The sequence below is a fragment of the Loxodonta africana genome, chromosome 3 (genome assembly GCF_030014295.1).
Source record: "Loxodonta africana isolate mLoxAfr1 chromosome 3, mLoxAfr1.hap2, whole genome shotgun sequence".
NCBI classification, from domain to species: Eukaryota; Metazoa; Chordata; class Mammalia; order Proboscidea; family Elephantidae; genus Loxodonta; species Loxodonta africana.
Genome location: NC_087344.1, coordinates 33,092,769 through 33,109,104, shown reverse-complemented (window position 1 = coordinate 33,109,104; position 16,336 = coordinate 33,092,769). Strand labels below are relative to the sequence as shown.

The window sequence follows — 16,336 nt, the reverse complement described above, 5'->3', positions numbered from 1 at the left end:
TGGGACAGCTGCTTTGGAAGACAGTCTGGCAGTTTCTTACAAAGCCACACATAGGCTTACTATATGATGCAGCAATCACACTCCTAGGTATTTATCCAAGTGAGATGAAAATGTATGTCCACATAAAAACCTGCACATAAATGTTTATAATAGCTTTATTCATAATAGCCCGATGTTGGAAGCAAGCAAGATGTCCGTCAATAGGTGAGTCAATAGACTGTGGTGCACCCATACAATGGAGTATTAGACAGCAATAAAAAAGAATGAGCTATCAAGCCACAAAAAGACATGGAGGAACCTTAAATGCATACTGTTCGGTGAAAGCAGGCAGCCTGAAAAGGCTACATACCACGTGATTCCAACTCTAGGGCATTATGGAAAAGGCAAAACTATAGAGACAGTGAAAAGATCAGTAGTTGCCAAGGGCTGGTCAGGGGAGGGATGACTAGGTGGAACACAGGGCATTTTTAAGGCATTGAAAGTGTTCTGTGTGATATTGTAGTAGAGAACACATGACGTGATGTGTTTGTCAAAATCCACAGATCTGCACAACACAAAGCGTGAACCTTCACAAAGACTATGGACTTGAGTGAATAATAATGTATCCATATTGCTTCATCAATTGTAACAAATGTACCACAGGAATTTAAGATGTTAATAATAGGAGAAACTGTGCGGAGGTGGCAGTGAGGAGGGGCAGATTCAGGAGCTTTTCGTCCAAAAGGGGAGCAAGATACACCCCTACACTGAAGTAATCACCTGGTTCACTCTGTAAATACTCAAGAGTTTATTTACCAGCAGGCTGAGGGTCAAGGATGGGGGCTATATTAGTCTCCTGTGGCTGCTGTAACAAAGTAACAAAGTACCACAAAGTGGGCGGCCTACAAAAACAGCAATTTTTTGTCTCAATTCCGGAGGCCAGAAGTCTGAGATCAGGGTGTCGGCCGTGTTGGTTCCATCGGAGGCTTTGTGGGACAATCTGTTTCAAGCCTCTCTTAGCTTCTGGTGGCTTCCGGCATTCCTTAGCTTACAGCCACAGCATTACATGCTGTCTGTCTTAGTTAGTGCTGCTGTAACAGAAATACCACAAGAGGATGGCTTTAAAGAACAGAAATTTATTTTCTCACAGTTCAGGAGGCTAGAAATCTGAATTCAGGGCACCAGCTCTAGAGGAAGGCTCTCTCTTGGCTCTGGGGGAAGGTCTCTTTCAGTTTCTGCAGACCTGGCATTTCTTGATTCCTTGGCAATCTCCACGTGGCATCTACCTTCCCCTCCATTTGTGTTTGCTTTTTGTCTCTGTGCCTAATCTGCTCTTTTTATATCTCAAAAGTGGTTAGGTTTAAGACACACCCTATACTGATATGATCTCATGAACACAACAAAGAAAACCCTATACCCAAGTGGGATCACATGCACAGGTAGAGGGGTTAGGATTTCATCACATAATTTTGGGGGACACAATTCAATCAATAGTTGTGTCTTCCTGTGTCTCTTCTCTTAGAAGGACAGCAGCCACAGGATTAGGATCTACCCTACTCCAGTATGACCTCATGTTAACCCAACTGATAACATCTGCAAAGACCTTACTTCCAAACAAGGTCATGTTCACACGTACTGGGGGTTAGTCAAACCTTTTGGGGGACATAATTCAATCCACAGCCGAGGGGCAGAGATTTGCACTCAGACCTTACTGAGGAGATCTGAGGCGGTGGCAGGGTAATTTTTCAGAGAGCATGGAACACCAAGCCCCAGCACCCAAGTTTTTGATGGTCCAAACTTGTCACAGGGCCCCCACCCTGACCCTTTACACTGGTGATAGGAACAGTGGGGCTTTATCATCCTGCAGCCCCAGACCCGTCCCTGCCCCGACCCCCTTGCTGTGTGACCTCAATCTCAGCCTCAGTTTCATCTTCCATAAAATAGGTTCAGGGTCTTTGATGAATGAGATGGCTAAAGTGCCCAGCCTGGATCAGGTTCCAAGGTTCAAGATGGAGTGGCTTCAGATCCCCCAAGGGAGGAAAACAGAGAGGGGACCAAGGAGGGAGAGACTCTCCATGAGTTCCTGGTGTGTTGTGTGACCCTGCCAAGTTGCTACCCCTCTCTGGGCCTCAGTTTTCCCACCTGTGAAATGGGGGAAAGGGGGGTTGGATACGAGAACCTCCAAAATCTTCTCTAAGGTCCAGATGTATCACAGGGAAGAGCTGGGGTCTTTCTGAGACTCTGATGTTGGCCTTGGAGGTTTTCTATATTGTCCACAGGAAACTCCAACATTTGCATTCTAGACAAGCATCTGGCACTGTTCTGAGGGGAGCAGCAGGGGTGCAGCATCTAAGACCAAAGGTGGCTGGAGGCAGGGGGCTGGACAAAATGGCCTGGAGGTGGGGTTTCTCCTCTTCTTGCAGGGCAGGGACACTCAGGCTAATGTGTACATATTGTGGGTCCAGCCAGTTGGAGCCCAGACCATTAGCCACCCTCCTCACCCCCAGCCTGGGATTGGCCAGTCCACAAGTCCCTTCCCTGGCAGTCAGTCGGGCTGGCCCCACCCTCAGAGATTCGACTCCCGCAGGTCCGGGCCATCATCTTGGCCACTGTGGGTGGTCCGTGAGCCAGCAACCTCCACCTCCTTCTGCCCCAGGAAAAGTAGGCCATCCTCATGGATGGGCAGGAAGTCAGGAGACCTCTTGGCTCCAAGGGGTAGTTCCTCGGGACCCTGAAGGGAGGGAAGAAGACCCCATGTCAGCTCATCTTATAGATGAGGGCCTGGGAGGGGAGCCAGCCAGGAGCCCACAACACCCCTTTCTACTCTTTACCCCTCCCCAAAAAATCAGCTGCTGTCAAGTCCACCCTGACTCATTGCGACCCCATGTGTGTCAGAGTCGAACTCCACAGAGTTTTCAACAGCTGATTTTGGAAGTAGATCACCAAGCTTTTCTTCCGAGGCACCACTGGGAGGACTCAAACCTCCAACTTTTGGCGAGCAGCCAATCATATTAATCATTTGCACTGCCCAGGGACTCCAGTCCCGTCCCCTTGCCTCTAAAACCTCCATCCACTTCTTCACCTTATGCCCATGACACCTACTAGTTCTGGCCATCAACCTTGTGTACGTGCTGCAGTAGGTGCCTCCCTCCTGCCTCTCTCCTTCCTCTGCTTCTCTGCCTGTCCCTCTTCGAGAAAATCAATGAAATATTTCCCCACAGCAGGTAGGCGAGCTTTAAAAACCTTCAACCAAATCCTTTCCCTCCCTAGTCCTCAACTCTCATCTGCCAGGACTGTTCTGACCTCAGGGCCTTTGCACCTGCTGTGCCTTCCCCTGGGAATGCCCTTTCCCCCAGATCTCCCATAGCTGCTCTTCCTCCTCCTTCAGAGCTCAACATTATCTCCTCCAACAGGTTGCCACTGATTTCCCTGACTAACCAGTTGTCGTCAATTCAATTCCGACTCATTCGACCCCATGAATATCAAAGTAGTACTGTGCTCCACAGGGTTTTCTTGGCAGTAATGTTTACAGAATCAAATCACCAGGCCTTTCTTCTGCAGTGCCAGTGAGTGGGTTGGAACCACAAGCCTTTCATTTAGCAGTAGACCACAAACCATTTTGCCACACAAGGACCTGAATTTATCTTTGAGGAGGCCTGATCTCTAAGGCAGCATACCTGGGTGGTGCACATGGTTAACACATTCAGCTGCTAACCAAAAGGCTGACGTTTGAGTGTACCCAGAGGTGCCTCAGAAGAAAGGCCTGACACTCCTGGAAAAGCAGCCATTGAAAACCCTGTGGAGCAGCCTACTCTGACACACACGGGGTCACCATGGGTCAAGGTCAAATAGATGGAAACTGGTAACTGGTCATTTTATTTTAAAAGAAAACTTTGTATCAATACCCTAAGAGCAGACAAGCTTCAGTTGCCATAAATTGCAAGTAACTGTAAAAACAGAAGGAAAGCGAAAAGTATTAAACTCTGCTCCCTCTTTGTTAAGCCAGTTGATACCGAGTCAACTCTGACTCATGGCGACCCCATGTATTACAGAGTAGAACTGTGTTCCACAGGGTTTTCATGGCTGTAATCTTTATGGATGCAGATGGCAAGGCCTTCTGTGGTGCTGCTGGGTGGGTTCGAACCACCAACTATTTGGTTAGTAGCCAAGTGCAAGCCATTTGCACAACCCAGGGACATTTGGAGTAATAAAAAGTGTGAAAGACATATCAGCTCCCAACTGAGCCTTTCTATTGGAGGCAATGAGAGACTGGAAAAATCTATGACTCTAACCATGTCCCTCCCCCGAGTTATGGCCAAGCCCAGAGTGTCCAAAGCCACTTCGCTGGCTCTGTCCCTGTCCCTGTTCTAGAAACCCAGCCCTGGGACTGACCTTGGCCAAGTTGTCATCTAGGGGGGCCTCTTCCCCCTTGGGGGCAACTGATGCTGTCTGCTTCATGAAGTCCCACCACAGCAGCCCGGGGCCCAGGGCACTGCGCTTGGTGGGCCCTGAGGGTCAAGGAGAAAGGAGGACATTTAATGAAGGGGGTAGTGGGGACTAGAAACAGAACCCTAGTGGGGGACAGGGAAGCCTGGGCTGGAGTGTGATAGGTTCAAATATCAGCTCTGAAAGCAACTCTGGCAAGACCCTGCCCCCTCTTTGGGCTTCAGTTTCCTTATCTGCACAGTGAGAGATTGAAAGACATCAATAGATGTCCTGGATGGTCCAATGAGTTGTTCCACTCACAGCTGTGTCCCCAGCGCTGAGAACAGTGCCTGTCACAAAGGAGGTGCTGAATATAGCTTGGTGACATATGCAAGACCTGGGGCTCGAGAAATGAGAACAGGTACTGCTATCACTGGATTTGTTCCTTCCTGCTTGCTCCGTTGGAGCCAGAAGTTATATTTCAGCACCAGGGACAGCACCCCGCTGTCCTGACCACTGTCCTGGTGTTAGCGGTGGTGGGGTGCCTCAGGCTCTCCCTCTGGAAAATGGATCAAGTGACTGCCACCCTGCAGGGCTGTCATGAGTATTAGGGTCCCAGATTTGCCCAACATGGAGTGGGCACCTGGCCAATGGAGTCCTTCCTCCCCTTCCTGCTGGCCTTGAGGCAGAGGGACAAATGGAGTAACCTCTGAGGTCAACTGCCATGCTCACCTGTCAGACAGCTGATCAGGGCTCCACACAGAATGGTGCTCAGCGTGCCCAGGGCACCATAATATAGATAGGAGATGGCATAGAAGGTGTCAGCCAAGGCAGGTCGGTTGGGGTCCATCCCTGGGCTGGGAATGGGAGGGATGAGCAATGGGCCTCCTCCTTCACCCCATTCATATCCAAAAGCCATCCACAGCCCATCCACTTCCTCCTGTCTCCACACCCTTGGCCTAGCCAACCCTCCCTCTGTGGCAGCTAGGACAGGTGCAGTAGCCAGTCTTCCTCCTCTCCATTCCCTGGGCATTCTCCACAGGCAGTCAGAGGGAACATTTTTAAAATGCAACTCAGATTATCTCCTGCCCCTTCTCATCACCCTCCATGGCTTCCAATTGCCCTCAGAATCAAACCGAATTAAACTCTAAGAAGAAAACAAAAGTTCGAATCTTTATAACCTTGGGCTAGGCAATTATTTCTTAGATATGACACCAAAAGCACAAGTGACAAAAGAAAAAATAAATTGGGCTTAATCAGAATTAGAAAATTTTGTGCATCAAAGGACACTATTAACTATAAAAGAACCTTGATCAAAAGGGGGGAAATGTAGAACAGATTTCAAATTCTCATGGAATCCAAACTTTCTGGAGCCATGGAGGCTGGCTGGATGAACCCCCAAAACTATTGCCCTGAGATAAAGTTTAAGCCAAAAATTCACTCCGAAGTCTTCTTAAAACTAAACAATAATTTAGCTTAAGTAGTAAGGAATGTTGGCCATAATTAGATAGGAAACATAGTGGGAGTGAGTTTATGTTAACAGGGGAGAAACAACTCAGTAAAGGATGGTGTGAATGGTTGCACAACTCAAAATATGTAATCAATGTCACCGAAAGGTACATGTAGAAACTGCTGAATTGGTTACGTTCTGCTGTGTATATTCTCAACAACAACAAAATAAAATAAATTATTTTTTTTTAATGGGCAAAACACTTGAACAAATATTTTACAAAGGAAGATACATAAATGGTCAATAGCCAAAACCAAACCTGTTGCTGTCAAGTCGCTTCTGACTCATAGTAACCATAAACATATGAAAAACACTCAACATCCTTAGCCAACAAGGAAATGAAAATTAAAACCACCACGAGAAACCACTATACACCCACTAGAATGGCCAACATTAAAAAGACCAATGAGGGTATTGGTTAGGATCTAAAACAAACAGAATTCTCGTACACTTCTATTTGAAATGTAAAATGGTGCAATCGCTTCGGAAGAAGGTTTGGTAATTTCATAGAAAGTTAAATATAAGAGCCTTACTTGAAATAGCTAAAAACTAGAAACAAATGCCCATCAACTGGAGACTGACTAAATAAATTGTGATATATTCATACCATGGAACACTTCTCAGCAATAAAAAGGAATGAATTATGGATCCATGCAACAAGATATATGAAGTTCACAGACATCATGCCGAGTAAAAGAAGCCTAGCACAAAAGAGTGCACATCTGATGACTCCATGTATATGAAATTCTAGAACTGGCAAAACTAATTTGTAGTGAAAAAAATCAGAACTGTGGTTGCCTAGAGGGTGGAGAGTGGAAGAAGAATTGACTGGGAAGAGAGAGGAAGAATCTTGCTGGGGTGATATAGGTGTTCTATATCTTCATTGTGATATGGGTTACAAAGATGTATCCATTTTCAAAGCTGAACAGTCAATATTTGGGCATTTTATGTAAATTTTAACCTTAAAAAAAAATAATCGAGTGGGAGATGAAGAGTGGGTGGAGGTAGAGATTAAACAAAATAGCAGAATGTTGATTGTTGTCAAACCTGAGGGATAGGTAGAAGGATACTCATTATAGTATTCTGTTTATTTTGTAAATGTTTGAAATTTTCCACAATAAACAGTTTTTTTAATGAGGAAAAAAAAAAAGGACACTATCAAGGGAGTGAAAAGACAACCCAGAGGATAGGAGAAAATATTTGTCAATCATATATCTGATAAGAATCTAGGATGCAGAAAAGAACACTTACAATTCAACAACAAGAAGACAAATAGCCCAATTTAAAAATGGGCAGAGAATTTGAATAGACATGTCTCCAAAGAAGATATACAAACAGTCAACAGACTCGTGAAAAGACGACTGATGTCATTAGTCATCACTGATGCAAATCAAAACCACAGTAAGATATCACTTCACACTCACCAGGATGGCTAGAACCAAAACGACAATAACAAGCATTTCGCAAGGATATGGGGAAGTTGAAACCCTCGTACTTGGTTGGTGGGAATGTAAAATGGTGCGGCTTCTGTGGAAAACAGTTTGGGGGTTTCTTAAAAAGTTAAACATAGAATTACCATATAACCCAGCAATTCCACTCCTAGGTATATACCGAAGAGAAATGGAAACATAAGGCCATATAAAAACCAATACATAAATGTTCATAGCAGCATTTATTTGCAATAGCCCAAAAGGTAGAAACAATCCAAACGTCCACCAGCGGATGAATGGATAAACACAACGTGGTCCATTCATACAGTGGAATATTATTTAGCCATAAAAAGTAATGAGGTTTTCATACATGCTATGACTTGGATGAACCTCAAAAACATCACGCTGAGTGACCAGACACAAAAGACCGCGTAGTGTCTGATTCTGTTTATATGAAATGTCCAGAACAGGCAAATCCATAGAGACAGAAAGCAGATTAAGGTTGCAGGGGCTGAAGGGAGGGGGACTGGGATTGACTGCTACTGGGCACAGGGTTTCCATTGGGTGATGAGAATGTTCTTGAATTAGATAGTGATTATGGTTGCAGAGCCCTGTGAAAAAAGCCACTGAGTTGTGCACTTTCAAATGGTTAATTTTATGGTATGTGAATTATATCTCAATTTTAGAAAAAACTAAAACCACGTTCCTCCACATCGAGATCAATTGGCATAACAAAATGTATTAAGACAGCATTTTGCATCCCACTCTGAAGAGTGATGTCTGGGGTCTTAAACACTAGCAAGCGGCCACCAATTGGTCTCAACCCACTTGGAGCAAAGGAGAATGAAGAACACCAAGGTCACAAGATAATTATGAGCCCAAGAGACAGAAACGGCCTCATAAACCAGAGACTACATCAGCCTGAGACCAGAAGAACTAGATGGTGCCCGGCTATAACCAATGACTGCCCTGACAGGGAACACAACAGAGAACCCCTGAGGGAGCAGGAGAGCAGTGGGACGTAGACCTCAAATTCTCTTAAAAAGACCAGACTTAATGATCTGAGAGCAGAGGGACCCCAGAGGTCATGGTCCCCAGACTGGAACCATCCCCAAAGCCAACTCTTTAGACAGGGACTGGACTGGGCTATAAGACAGAAAGTGATACTGGTGAGGAGTGAGCTTCTCGGCTCAAGTAGACACATGAGCCTATATGGGCATCTCCTGTCGGGGGCGGGGGGGGGGAGATGAGAAGGCAGAGGGGGACAGGAGCTGGTTGAATACACAAAGGGAATACAGGGTGGAGAGGAGGAGTATGCTGTCTCATTAGGGGGAGAGCAGCTAGGAGTACATAGCAAGGTGTGTATGTTTTTGTATGAGAGGCTGACTTGATTAGTAAACTTTCACTTAAAGCACAATAAAAAATAAAAAAACACGTTCCTCCCGCTGGATCTCTGCTCCTCCCCTCCGCTCATCCTATTAAATCTACCCAACCTCGCCTTAGCTGGAATTCAAACTTAATCCAGCCTCCTGGCTTTGCACTTGCTGTTCCCGCTACCAGAAATGTCCTTCCCTCATCTCATCCCAAGTTACACTCCTCATTCAAGGTTCAGTTACCAGCCCGCGCTGACCACACCCTGTCAGGCCACGCCCCCCCCAGCCTGCTCACCTGGGCTCGCCGCTGGAGGCATTGGAGGCGAGTAGCGGACCCAGGAGGCCAGAGACGTTGGCTGGGGACGCGGCGCAGCCTTCCGCCGAGGTGGACAGAACCCCCATGATCTGCTCACTGGGCGGGTACAGGGTGGCACCCAGGGCCACCCACAGCGAGAGAGCCACACCAATGCCGAGCCCAGAGAGGACTCCCTGGGGGGGGAGCCGGCGTCAGGTGAGGGGTTTATCCAGCCACGCCCTCCAGTCCCTCTCTGAGCGCTCCCCTACTCGCCCCCCTACTCACCGCAGTGTTGCAGGCTGGAAGAAACATTCCCAGGACGAAGACTCCCAGCAGGGGGCCGCTGATGACGCCCATGACGGTGAAGGAACCCTGGGGGTGGGGAAAAACGTGGCTGAGGAATTCACTGTGGGGCTCTGGTGCCCCATGAGAGGCCTGAGTGCCTCAGTTTCTCTAAGGGAAGAGGATCCCCCTGTACCTGCCTCTCTCCCCTGAATTGGAGGCAAAGATGCTGACTTGGGGTCATGATCACTTTCATGGGGACAAAGGCCCCACCCTTCAGGGAGACCGGGGAGGTGGGGGGACTCACCTGGAGGACACCGCCTCCAAGCAGCGAAGACAGAGCTGCCACAGTCAGACAGGAAGAGCCATAGATGAGAGCTGTGGGAGTAGGGTAGGGCGGTCAAGGGGGAGAGGCTGCCCTCTTCCCCCAGCCGGGTCCCCTGAACTTACAGAGCCCCTTGGAGATGATCATGAGCCTCCGGGGCGCCAGGTTCGGCAGCCGCGGCTTAATGAGGTCCTCCACAGTGACTGCGGCCATGGCGTTGATGCTGGTGGACGCTGTGCTGTGTGACGGATGGGGGGGGGGGCCGAGGAGGGTCATGTAACATCTGGGGACTAGCCACACCTCCTCCTGGGCCCACTGGCTCCAGGCACTCCCAGCCACGTGCACCATCTGGCCTGCCAGACCCCCCCCCCCCCGCCAACCCGAGGGCAGAGGTGAGGGTGACAGAGTTCCCAGGAGAGTTGTCCAGACCCCTGCCCCACGACCTTAGATGCCCTTGCCGCCGTTGCTACCGCAGCTGCTGGGAGCAGGGGCCAAAGATGCACGTGCAAGTAGCACAAGGGCAATAATGAGGCGCAGGAAAGGGCAGAGAGGTGCTACATGGGACCCAGGGCACAGCTGGGGGCCTTGACAAGGAGGGAGCGCTAGTGTGTGGAGAAGGAGAAACCTCTGCAGTGTGGGGGCCCAAGGGCAGAGGTGGGGGCAGAGATTTAGAATGGCAATACCCGCCACATAGTAGGTGCTCAATAAACATTTGTTGAAAGAAGGGAAGGAAGAGAGGTAGGGAGGGAGGAAGGAAGAAAAATTGAAGGGAAGGAGGGAGACAGAGAGAGAAAGGAAAGAAAGAAGGAAGAGAGGGACGGAGGGACTGAAAAAGGGAGGAAGGAAGAAAAGAAGGGAGGGAGAGGGGTGAGGGGTGAGTCCGTTGTGGCCCTGCCAGGTGATAAGGAGGCAAAGCCCTCACAGCCAGAGTCCCTATGCTCAGGTGCACCCAGCCCACCTGAGCCACCCACTGGGGATGGAGCAGGAAACATGACTGATGGACATGCCCAGGACGTTCCATCCCCTGGCGGGCTGCCGGTGGGGGCAAGGAGACCCCGAGGGACTTGGATATGGCTGGGCTAGTGGACGGGGCTGCTCACCTGAGGGTACCACTGTAGGCACAGGCCAAGAAGAGGCCCGGGATGCCAGGCAGGTCCTCGAAGATGTCCAACACCAGCAAGGGCATATACTGGGGGGAGTCAGGGGCCAGGCTCCAGAACAGCCGCACTTCAAGTGGGGCCCTGAATGTCCTGACCTCGGGGGGTCACTTCCTCTCTGACCCCCCCAGCCTCACTTTCCTCCTCTTTAAAGTAAGGTCATGACAGCCTTGGCTCATCAGCTCTTGGAGTATTTGATGGGAAACTAACTGCTTGTGCAGGGAACAGCATGAGGAACAGAGTAGGTGCTTGGGACATGGGAGATTGTCATTTTTATTATCAACACTTTGTGCCCAGACCATGGCCCATCTCCTCCTTGCCCTCCCCCAGGGGGCCTCTCTGACTTCAGATCTGAATGTCCACCACTCCTGCATACCCCCAACCAGGGCTCTTCAATGCCCCTCAGCCTCATCGTCCCCACTGCTACTGGGTCCTCCTCCAAGCCAAGTTCTTTCCTGCCTCTGGACATCTGCACAGGCTGTTCCCTCTGCTAAGAATGCCTTTCCATATCCCACCCCCAAGGCTCAGAGAAAGGGTATGCAACGGGGTGGGCTCACCTGGTCAGGGGCAGTGATGCGACCAGCAAGGAGAGGGTCACAGTCACCATCATTGTAAAACGTGAACATGACGATGCCACAGCAAGCAGCACTGCCCACAATCAGGAACAGGCCCAGCTGGTTGATGAGCACGGCCCTGGAGGAGGGGCAGTCTCAGCTGGAGGGAGTAGGGATTGCCATCTCCCAGAAGACCCCGCCCTGCCCCTCCTGAACACTCACAGCTTAGCCTGCCTTTCTGTGCGGCAGGCCACGTAGCGCTGCACCTGCGCCTGGTTCATGCCATACATGGAGAGCCACACCAATGTGCCACCCACCACAAAAGTCCAGAATGTGTAGCGGCTTCGTGGGTCAGGGTTAAAGCTGGAGCGGGATAGGCAAGTCAGTCATGTGGGGCTATCGCATTGACCTCACCCTCCTCCTCAGGTCTAAGTGGACATTCAGGGCTTTATGAGCCTTCAGGGGTCAATTGGGGATGGGCTCTGAAGGGTGAGTAGGTGTTCACCAGATTGGAAATTCATTTATTTGTTCATGGAATCATTCTCGTATGCATTCAAAATGATCCTTTCTGTACCCTGCTGGGACCTCAGAAAAGCTTCAGCCTCCAACCTGGGCAAAGAATGGAGGGGAGCAAAGCTGGGCACAGACCCCCTACTCCAGGCTGGTGAGGGTCAAGGCTAGGGCAGATGGAGCCTGGGGGAGCTTAGAGAGGGGCAGCCATGGGGTAAGGAAGGGCTTCCCAGAGGAGAGGGCATCAGCTGGCTTCTCACAGAGAACAAAGGGGTGCCAGCTCCATCCCTCTGTGGTGTCCCCCTCCACACTGTCACTCACTCCATCAGGTTGATCCGGGAGTTGTTCTGGGCAAGCTCAAACGCTCGCTGGGGCCCGCCTACAATCATAGTGCCTCGGGCCAGGATCACCCAGAAGCCCGTCAGCATGACCAGAACTTGGAACACATCAGTCCAGACCACAGCCTTCATGCCACCCTGCAAAAGAGGGCAGAGACAAGGCGAGAAGTTCAGATGGGCCATTTGGCTGGGGCCAACCAGGCCTGGCCTCCAGCAGTGACTGGGACCAATGCTCTTCTCTGCCTCAGTCATCTCATCTGTACAATGAAGTTAAGAAGAGTACCACCCTCATAGTGAGTGGTGTTGTGAGGATTAAATAAGTTAGTAAGTGAAGAATACTTGGAACAGCACCTGGCACATTCAAATGCTTTTCAAGTGATTGTTGCCATTATTATTATTACCATTATTATTATCGCTACTAATATTATTAGCTGTTGTTTTTGCCCATTCAAACTCCATGCCTTTGCCTTCTGAAGGAAAAAAAACAACAGCAGTAATTGTCGAGTCAATGCCAACTCATGAAAACCCCATGTGTGTCAGACTACAAATGTGCTCCACAGGGCTGTGATCTTTCAGAAGTAGATTGCCAGGGCTTTCTTCTGAGGCACCTCTGGGCCAATTCAAGCTGCCAACCTTTCAGTTTGCAGGGGAGCTGTTAACCATATTTGCCACCCAGGGACTCCTTTCCCAAGGCAGCCCCTAGATTTTCCTATGGAGAAGCCCCTCCTCCTCTCGCAGTCCATTCAGGTGAGGCCGGCCCCAGCTCCAGCTGCAGAAATGGCCAATCAAAGCATCCTAAGCCCCTTAAACTGCCTTGAATGGCTCAACCTGGACACATGACAGGAACAGCCAAACAGCCCTCCCTAGGACTTTAGGCGGCCCCATCCTGAAACAAGAAACCCTGGTGGAATAGTGGTTAAGAGTTCGGCAGCTAACCAAAAGGTTAGCAGTTCAAATCCACCAGGCACTTCTTGGAAACTCTATGGTGGCAGTTCTACTCTGTCCTATAGAGTTGCTATGAGTCGGAATCGACTTGATGGCAATGGGTTTGGTTTGGTTTGGTATCCTGAAACAGAAGCTTAGTTTCTCATGAGAAAGGGTGGAAGGAACTCTGAAGCTGATGGGGCCCCAGAGACAGGAGAAAGATCCAGAGGAGACCCTGGATCCAGCCATGCCTGAAGCCAATATCCCTGGACTCGGCAATAGCACAGGGCCATAGAGGTGACTTTCAGACAACTTCTCACTATATGGATGAGAAAACTGAAGCCCAGCTGGGACACGGGCTTCCTTGGGTAGCAAGGAGATAGGGGTTAGGCGGCCCACCCAGGATCTCCTCCCACAGAGAGACCCAGGAGACCTGGAGCCCCTTAGTAGGGGAGGGGTGGGTTCACCGGCCACTCACCACAGTTGTGTAGAAGGTGCAGATGGCTCCGGTGGATAGGAGTGACGCCCAGATATCCAGCCCGGTCACTGTGCCGACAGACCCTCCCATTAGGCTCCCTTGTGTTCCTCTCTCCGGCCCTCCTTTCTCCATGAGAATTCTTCCCTCCTTACCCTCTCCTAGAGTGGTGTTGCGCTGGGGGCACCTGCAACCCCTTCCCCTCCTCCCTCCTCAAGTCCGGCCTAAGCAGTTAGCTCGTCTGTGTCTGCCCGCCTGACACCCTCCAGTTATCCCCAGAGCCAAACCTTGGTTCAGGATGAGCGCGGGGGCGTAGATCACGATGCCAGTGTACAGCATCTGCAGGTAGGGGGCGGGGCTGGTAAGGCAGTCTGGGTGGGGGTCCTGCGCGGAGGTGGGGGGGGCCGGGAAAATGGGCAAGGCATGAGGGGTGGAGATCCGGCTTTGAAGGCTGGGGGCCAGGCCGGGCTGTAGGCGGGGCCAGGCCGGGCTGTAGGCAGGGCCTACGGGGCAGGGACAGGGTTGTGTAGGATGGGGGTGGGTTCAGGTCGGGCTGTGGTGGGGGCGGAGGAAAGTGGGGAGGGGGCGAGGACAGGGCCAGGGCCGCTCACGGTGGCCACTAGGTACTGGACCGTCCCGCAGAGCCGTACTGCACGGCCGAAGCGCATCTCCAGGTACTGCAAGAAGGAGCCAAGGGCTCTTGATCACCTAGACAGGCCCCGGCCGGGGACCTGAGGCCTCCCGGACTCACTCGCCCTCTTGGTCTCTGCCCTCTGCAACCCAACTGCTCTCGTCTCAGTTGCCGATGGTGACCCCCATCACGTGCACACATCCATCTGTCTGCACACACCTGTACATACGCTCCATCCCCGCTCCTGTGCACACAGCGTGGGTGCAGGCGGAGGGATCACCCGTGCGCACTCTCTCCCCAGTGGCGTCTCCCCACCCGGACTTCCCCAGCGCCTCCGCTCTGTGCACACTGACGTGCCTGCAGGCACCCCACAAAAACAGGGCCCCCGGGAAACGGTTATTGGACGCCTACTGTTCGTCTGTAATGATTTTAATCCTTTCACGATTTTAGTCGTTTCACCCCATGCCCTGGGATAGACCTGTAATTAGCCCTGTTTGAAAATTCTAGGAGCCCTTGGGAGAAAGATGTGGCAATCTGCTTTTGTAAAGATTACAGCCTAGGAAACCCTACGGGGGCAGTTCTACTCTGTCCTACAGAGTCCCTATGCGTAGGAATTCGACCTGAGAGTCATTGGGTTTTTTTTTTTTTTTGGTTGGGCAATTGGAGAAACCCAAGATGGTGACTATGAATTGGAATCAACTCGACGGCAACGGGGTTTAAGATAGTGAAGTCGAGTGTCGAATCCCGAACCGTGGTTGCCCTGTCGGCGCACACTCTCGTCGACGCACACCCGAGAGTAGGGGGCGCAGGTGTGTACTAGCCGCCAAGCAAACCCCTCCAGACCGCGCCTGGCTCCGCCCCGCCTGGAAACTAGGCCACCTGCTGCTCTTCCACTTTCCTACCCCTCTCCTTACTGCCTGGGGCCACTTTCCAGAACCCTCCCACCTGTCTGTCGGGGGAGGGGGGGCGCCATTAAAGGTCCCAGGAGCCACCAGACTTCTGAGCAGCTCTTGGAAGCCCGGGGGCATTCCGACATCGCGTTCCCCTCCAGACGGCTTCTGCCCGCACCTCTGCCCTACCTGGTAGGTGCTGGTGAGGCCCAGGCGGTAGAAGACCGGCAAGAAGAGCATGGCGGTGAGCAGCGAGTTGAGCGACTGGCCCAGGCACATCCACAGGAATTTGAGGCCGTAGCGGTAGGCCTCGGCCGGCACGCCCAGCACCTGCACCGCCGACATGAAACTGGCGGCCAGCGACAGGCCCACGGGCAGGGCGGTCAGGCTCCGGCCGCCCGTGAAGAAGTCCTCCGCGCTGCGCTGCCCGCCGCGTGCCAGCCCGACCCCCAGCCCGATGCCCGTGGACACCAGCAACATGAGCGCAAAGACCCCGTAGTCCCAGGCCCCGAAGGTGGTCTGCGCCCCGACCGTGGCGTCTGCCATCAGTACTGGCCCGGGCGCCAAGCCCCCCTGCACCCCTGCCCGCGCGTCCCGTGTGCCCCCCGCGAGGGAAGCTAGCACCGACGGAGCAGGAAGAACCGGCCACAGCGAATTCCCCGCCTGTTCCCCTCCGTCCGATGCGAGGGATGCGGGCGGGGCCGGGGCAAGGGATTCCTTGGGCAACGGTCTGTGGGTCGTCGCTGCCGCCGCCCGCTTCCCTGTGCCTCCTTTCGGTCTACGCGTCTGCCCTGCCGTGTGTCGGTTCACTCGGGGTCCGGCTGCACTGTGCAGCCGTCTGTCCGGCCGCCCGCTGTCCGGAGCTACAGTCGAAGGTGGCAGTGGGGCTTAAAGGGGGAATCCGCCGCCGCAGGCTGCAGATTTATTGGCGCCTGGGGTCAGCGCAGCTCCACCCTCCCGAAGCTGGGGATGGGCCGGACCCGCACCCTTTCCTTTCTGGACTGGGGTAGACAGGCCGGGGCGGGTCAAGTGTGCGGTTGTTCGGGGTGGGGGTGGAGAGGCTCCCAAATGCCTCCCTCGCTGCACCTGGCACTTGCCCTGGCCCGGGCTGTTAATATCTCCCACTGACAGGTGGAGAATTTGAGGCTCGGAGGGGGCATGTCACTGGCCCAAGGCCACAGAGCTGGGGGCAGCAAGCAGCTTTAGGATCCACACCCAGCCTTGTCTCCCTGTTCTAC

At 51.9% G+C, this 16,336-nt stretch overlaps 1 protein-coding gene across 2 annotated transcripts; it reads right to left on the bottom strand.

Moving 5' to 3' along the window:
* Nucleotides 1–318: 318 nt before the first annotated feature.
* Nucleotides 319–15,972, bottom strand: SLC5A5 (solute carrier family 5 member 5). Of its 2 annotated transcripts, XM_003413265.3 has the most exons (15): nucleotides 15,288–15,972; nucleotides 14,189–14,254; nucleotides 13,865–13,916; nucleotides 13,581–13,648; nucleotides 12,162–12,316; nucleotides 11,553–11,693; nucleotides 11,334–11,469; nucleotides 10,720–10,808; nucleotides 9,745–9,857; nucleotides 9,602–9,672; nucleotides 9,298–9,384; nucleotides 9,013–9,206; nucleotides 5,137–5,261; nucleotides 4,372–4,487; nucleotides 319–2,710 (listed from the first exon to the last, which is right to left on the bottom strand). In XM_003413265.3, exons 1-15 carry the CDS (start codon nucleotides 15,642–15,644, stop codon nucleotides 2,546–2,548), a joined length of 1,935 nt encoding a protein of 644 aa, XP_003413313.2. In that variant the 5' UTR covers nucleotides 15,645–15,972; the 3' UTR covers nucleotides 319–2,545. The 2 variants fall into 2 exon arrangements, with proteins under 2 accessions (XP_003413313.2, XP_064137031.1); XM_064280961.1 differs by lacking the exons at nucleotides 13,581–13,648; nucleotides 13,865–13,916; nucleotides 14,189–14,254.
* Nucleotides 15,973–16,336: the final 364 nt, after the last annotated feature.

Coding starts and splice junctions, on each gene's coding strand:
- SLC5A5 (XM_003413265.3), bottom strand. CDS start 15,644: ATGGCAGACGCCACGGTCGGGGCGCAGACCACCTTCGGGGCCTGGGAC. Junction 11,694..12,161: donor TCCCGGATCAACCTGATGGA/GTGAGTGACAGT, acceptor ATCCCGCTCCAG/CTTTAACCCTGACCCACGAA. Junction 9,207..9,297: donor TTCCAGCCTGCAACACTGCG/GTGAGTAGGGGG, acceptor CTCCCCCCCCAG/GGAGTCCTCTCTGGGCTCGG.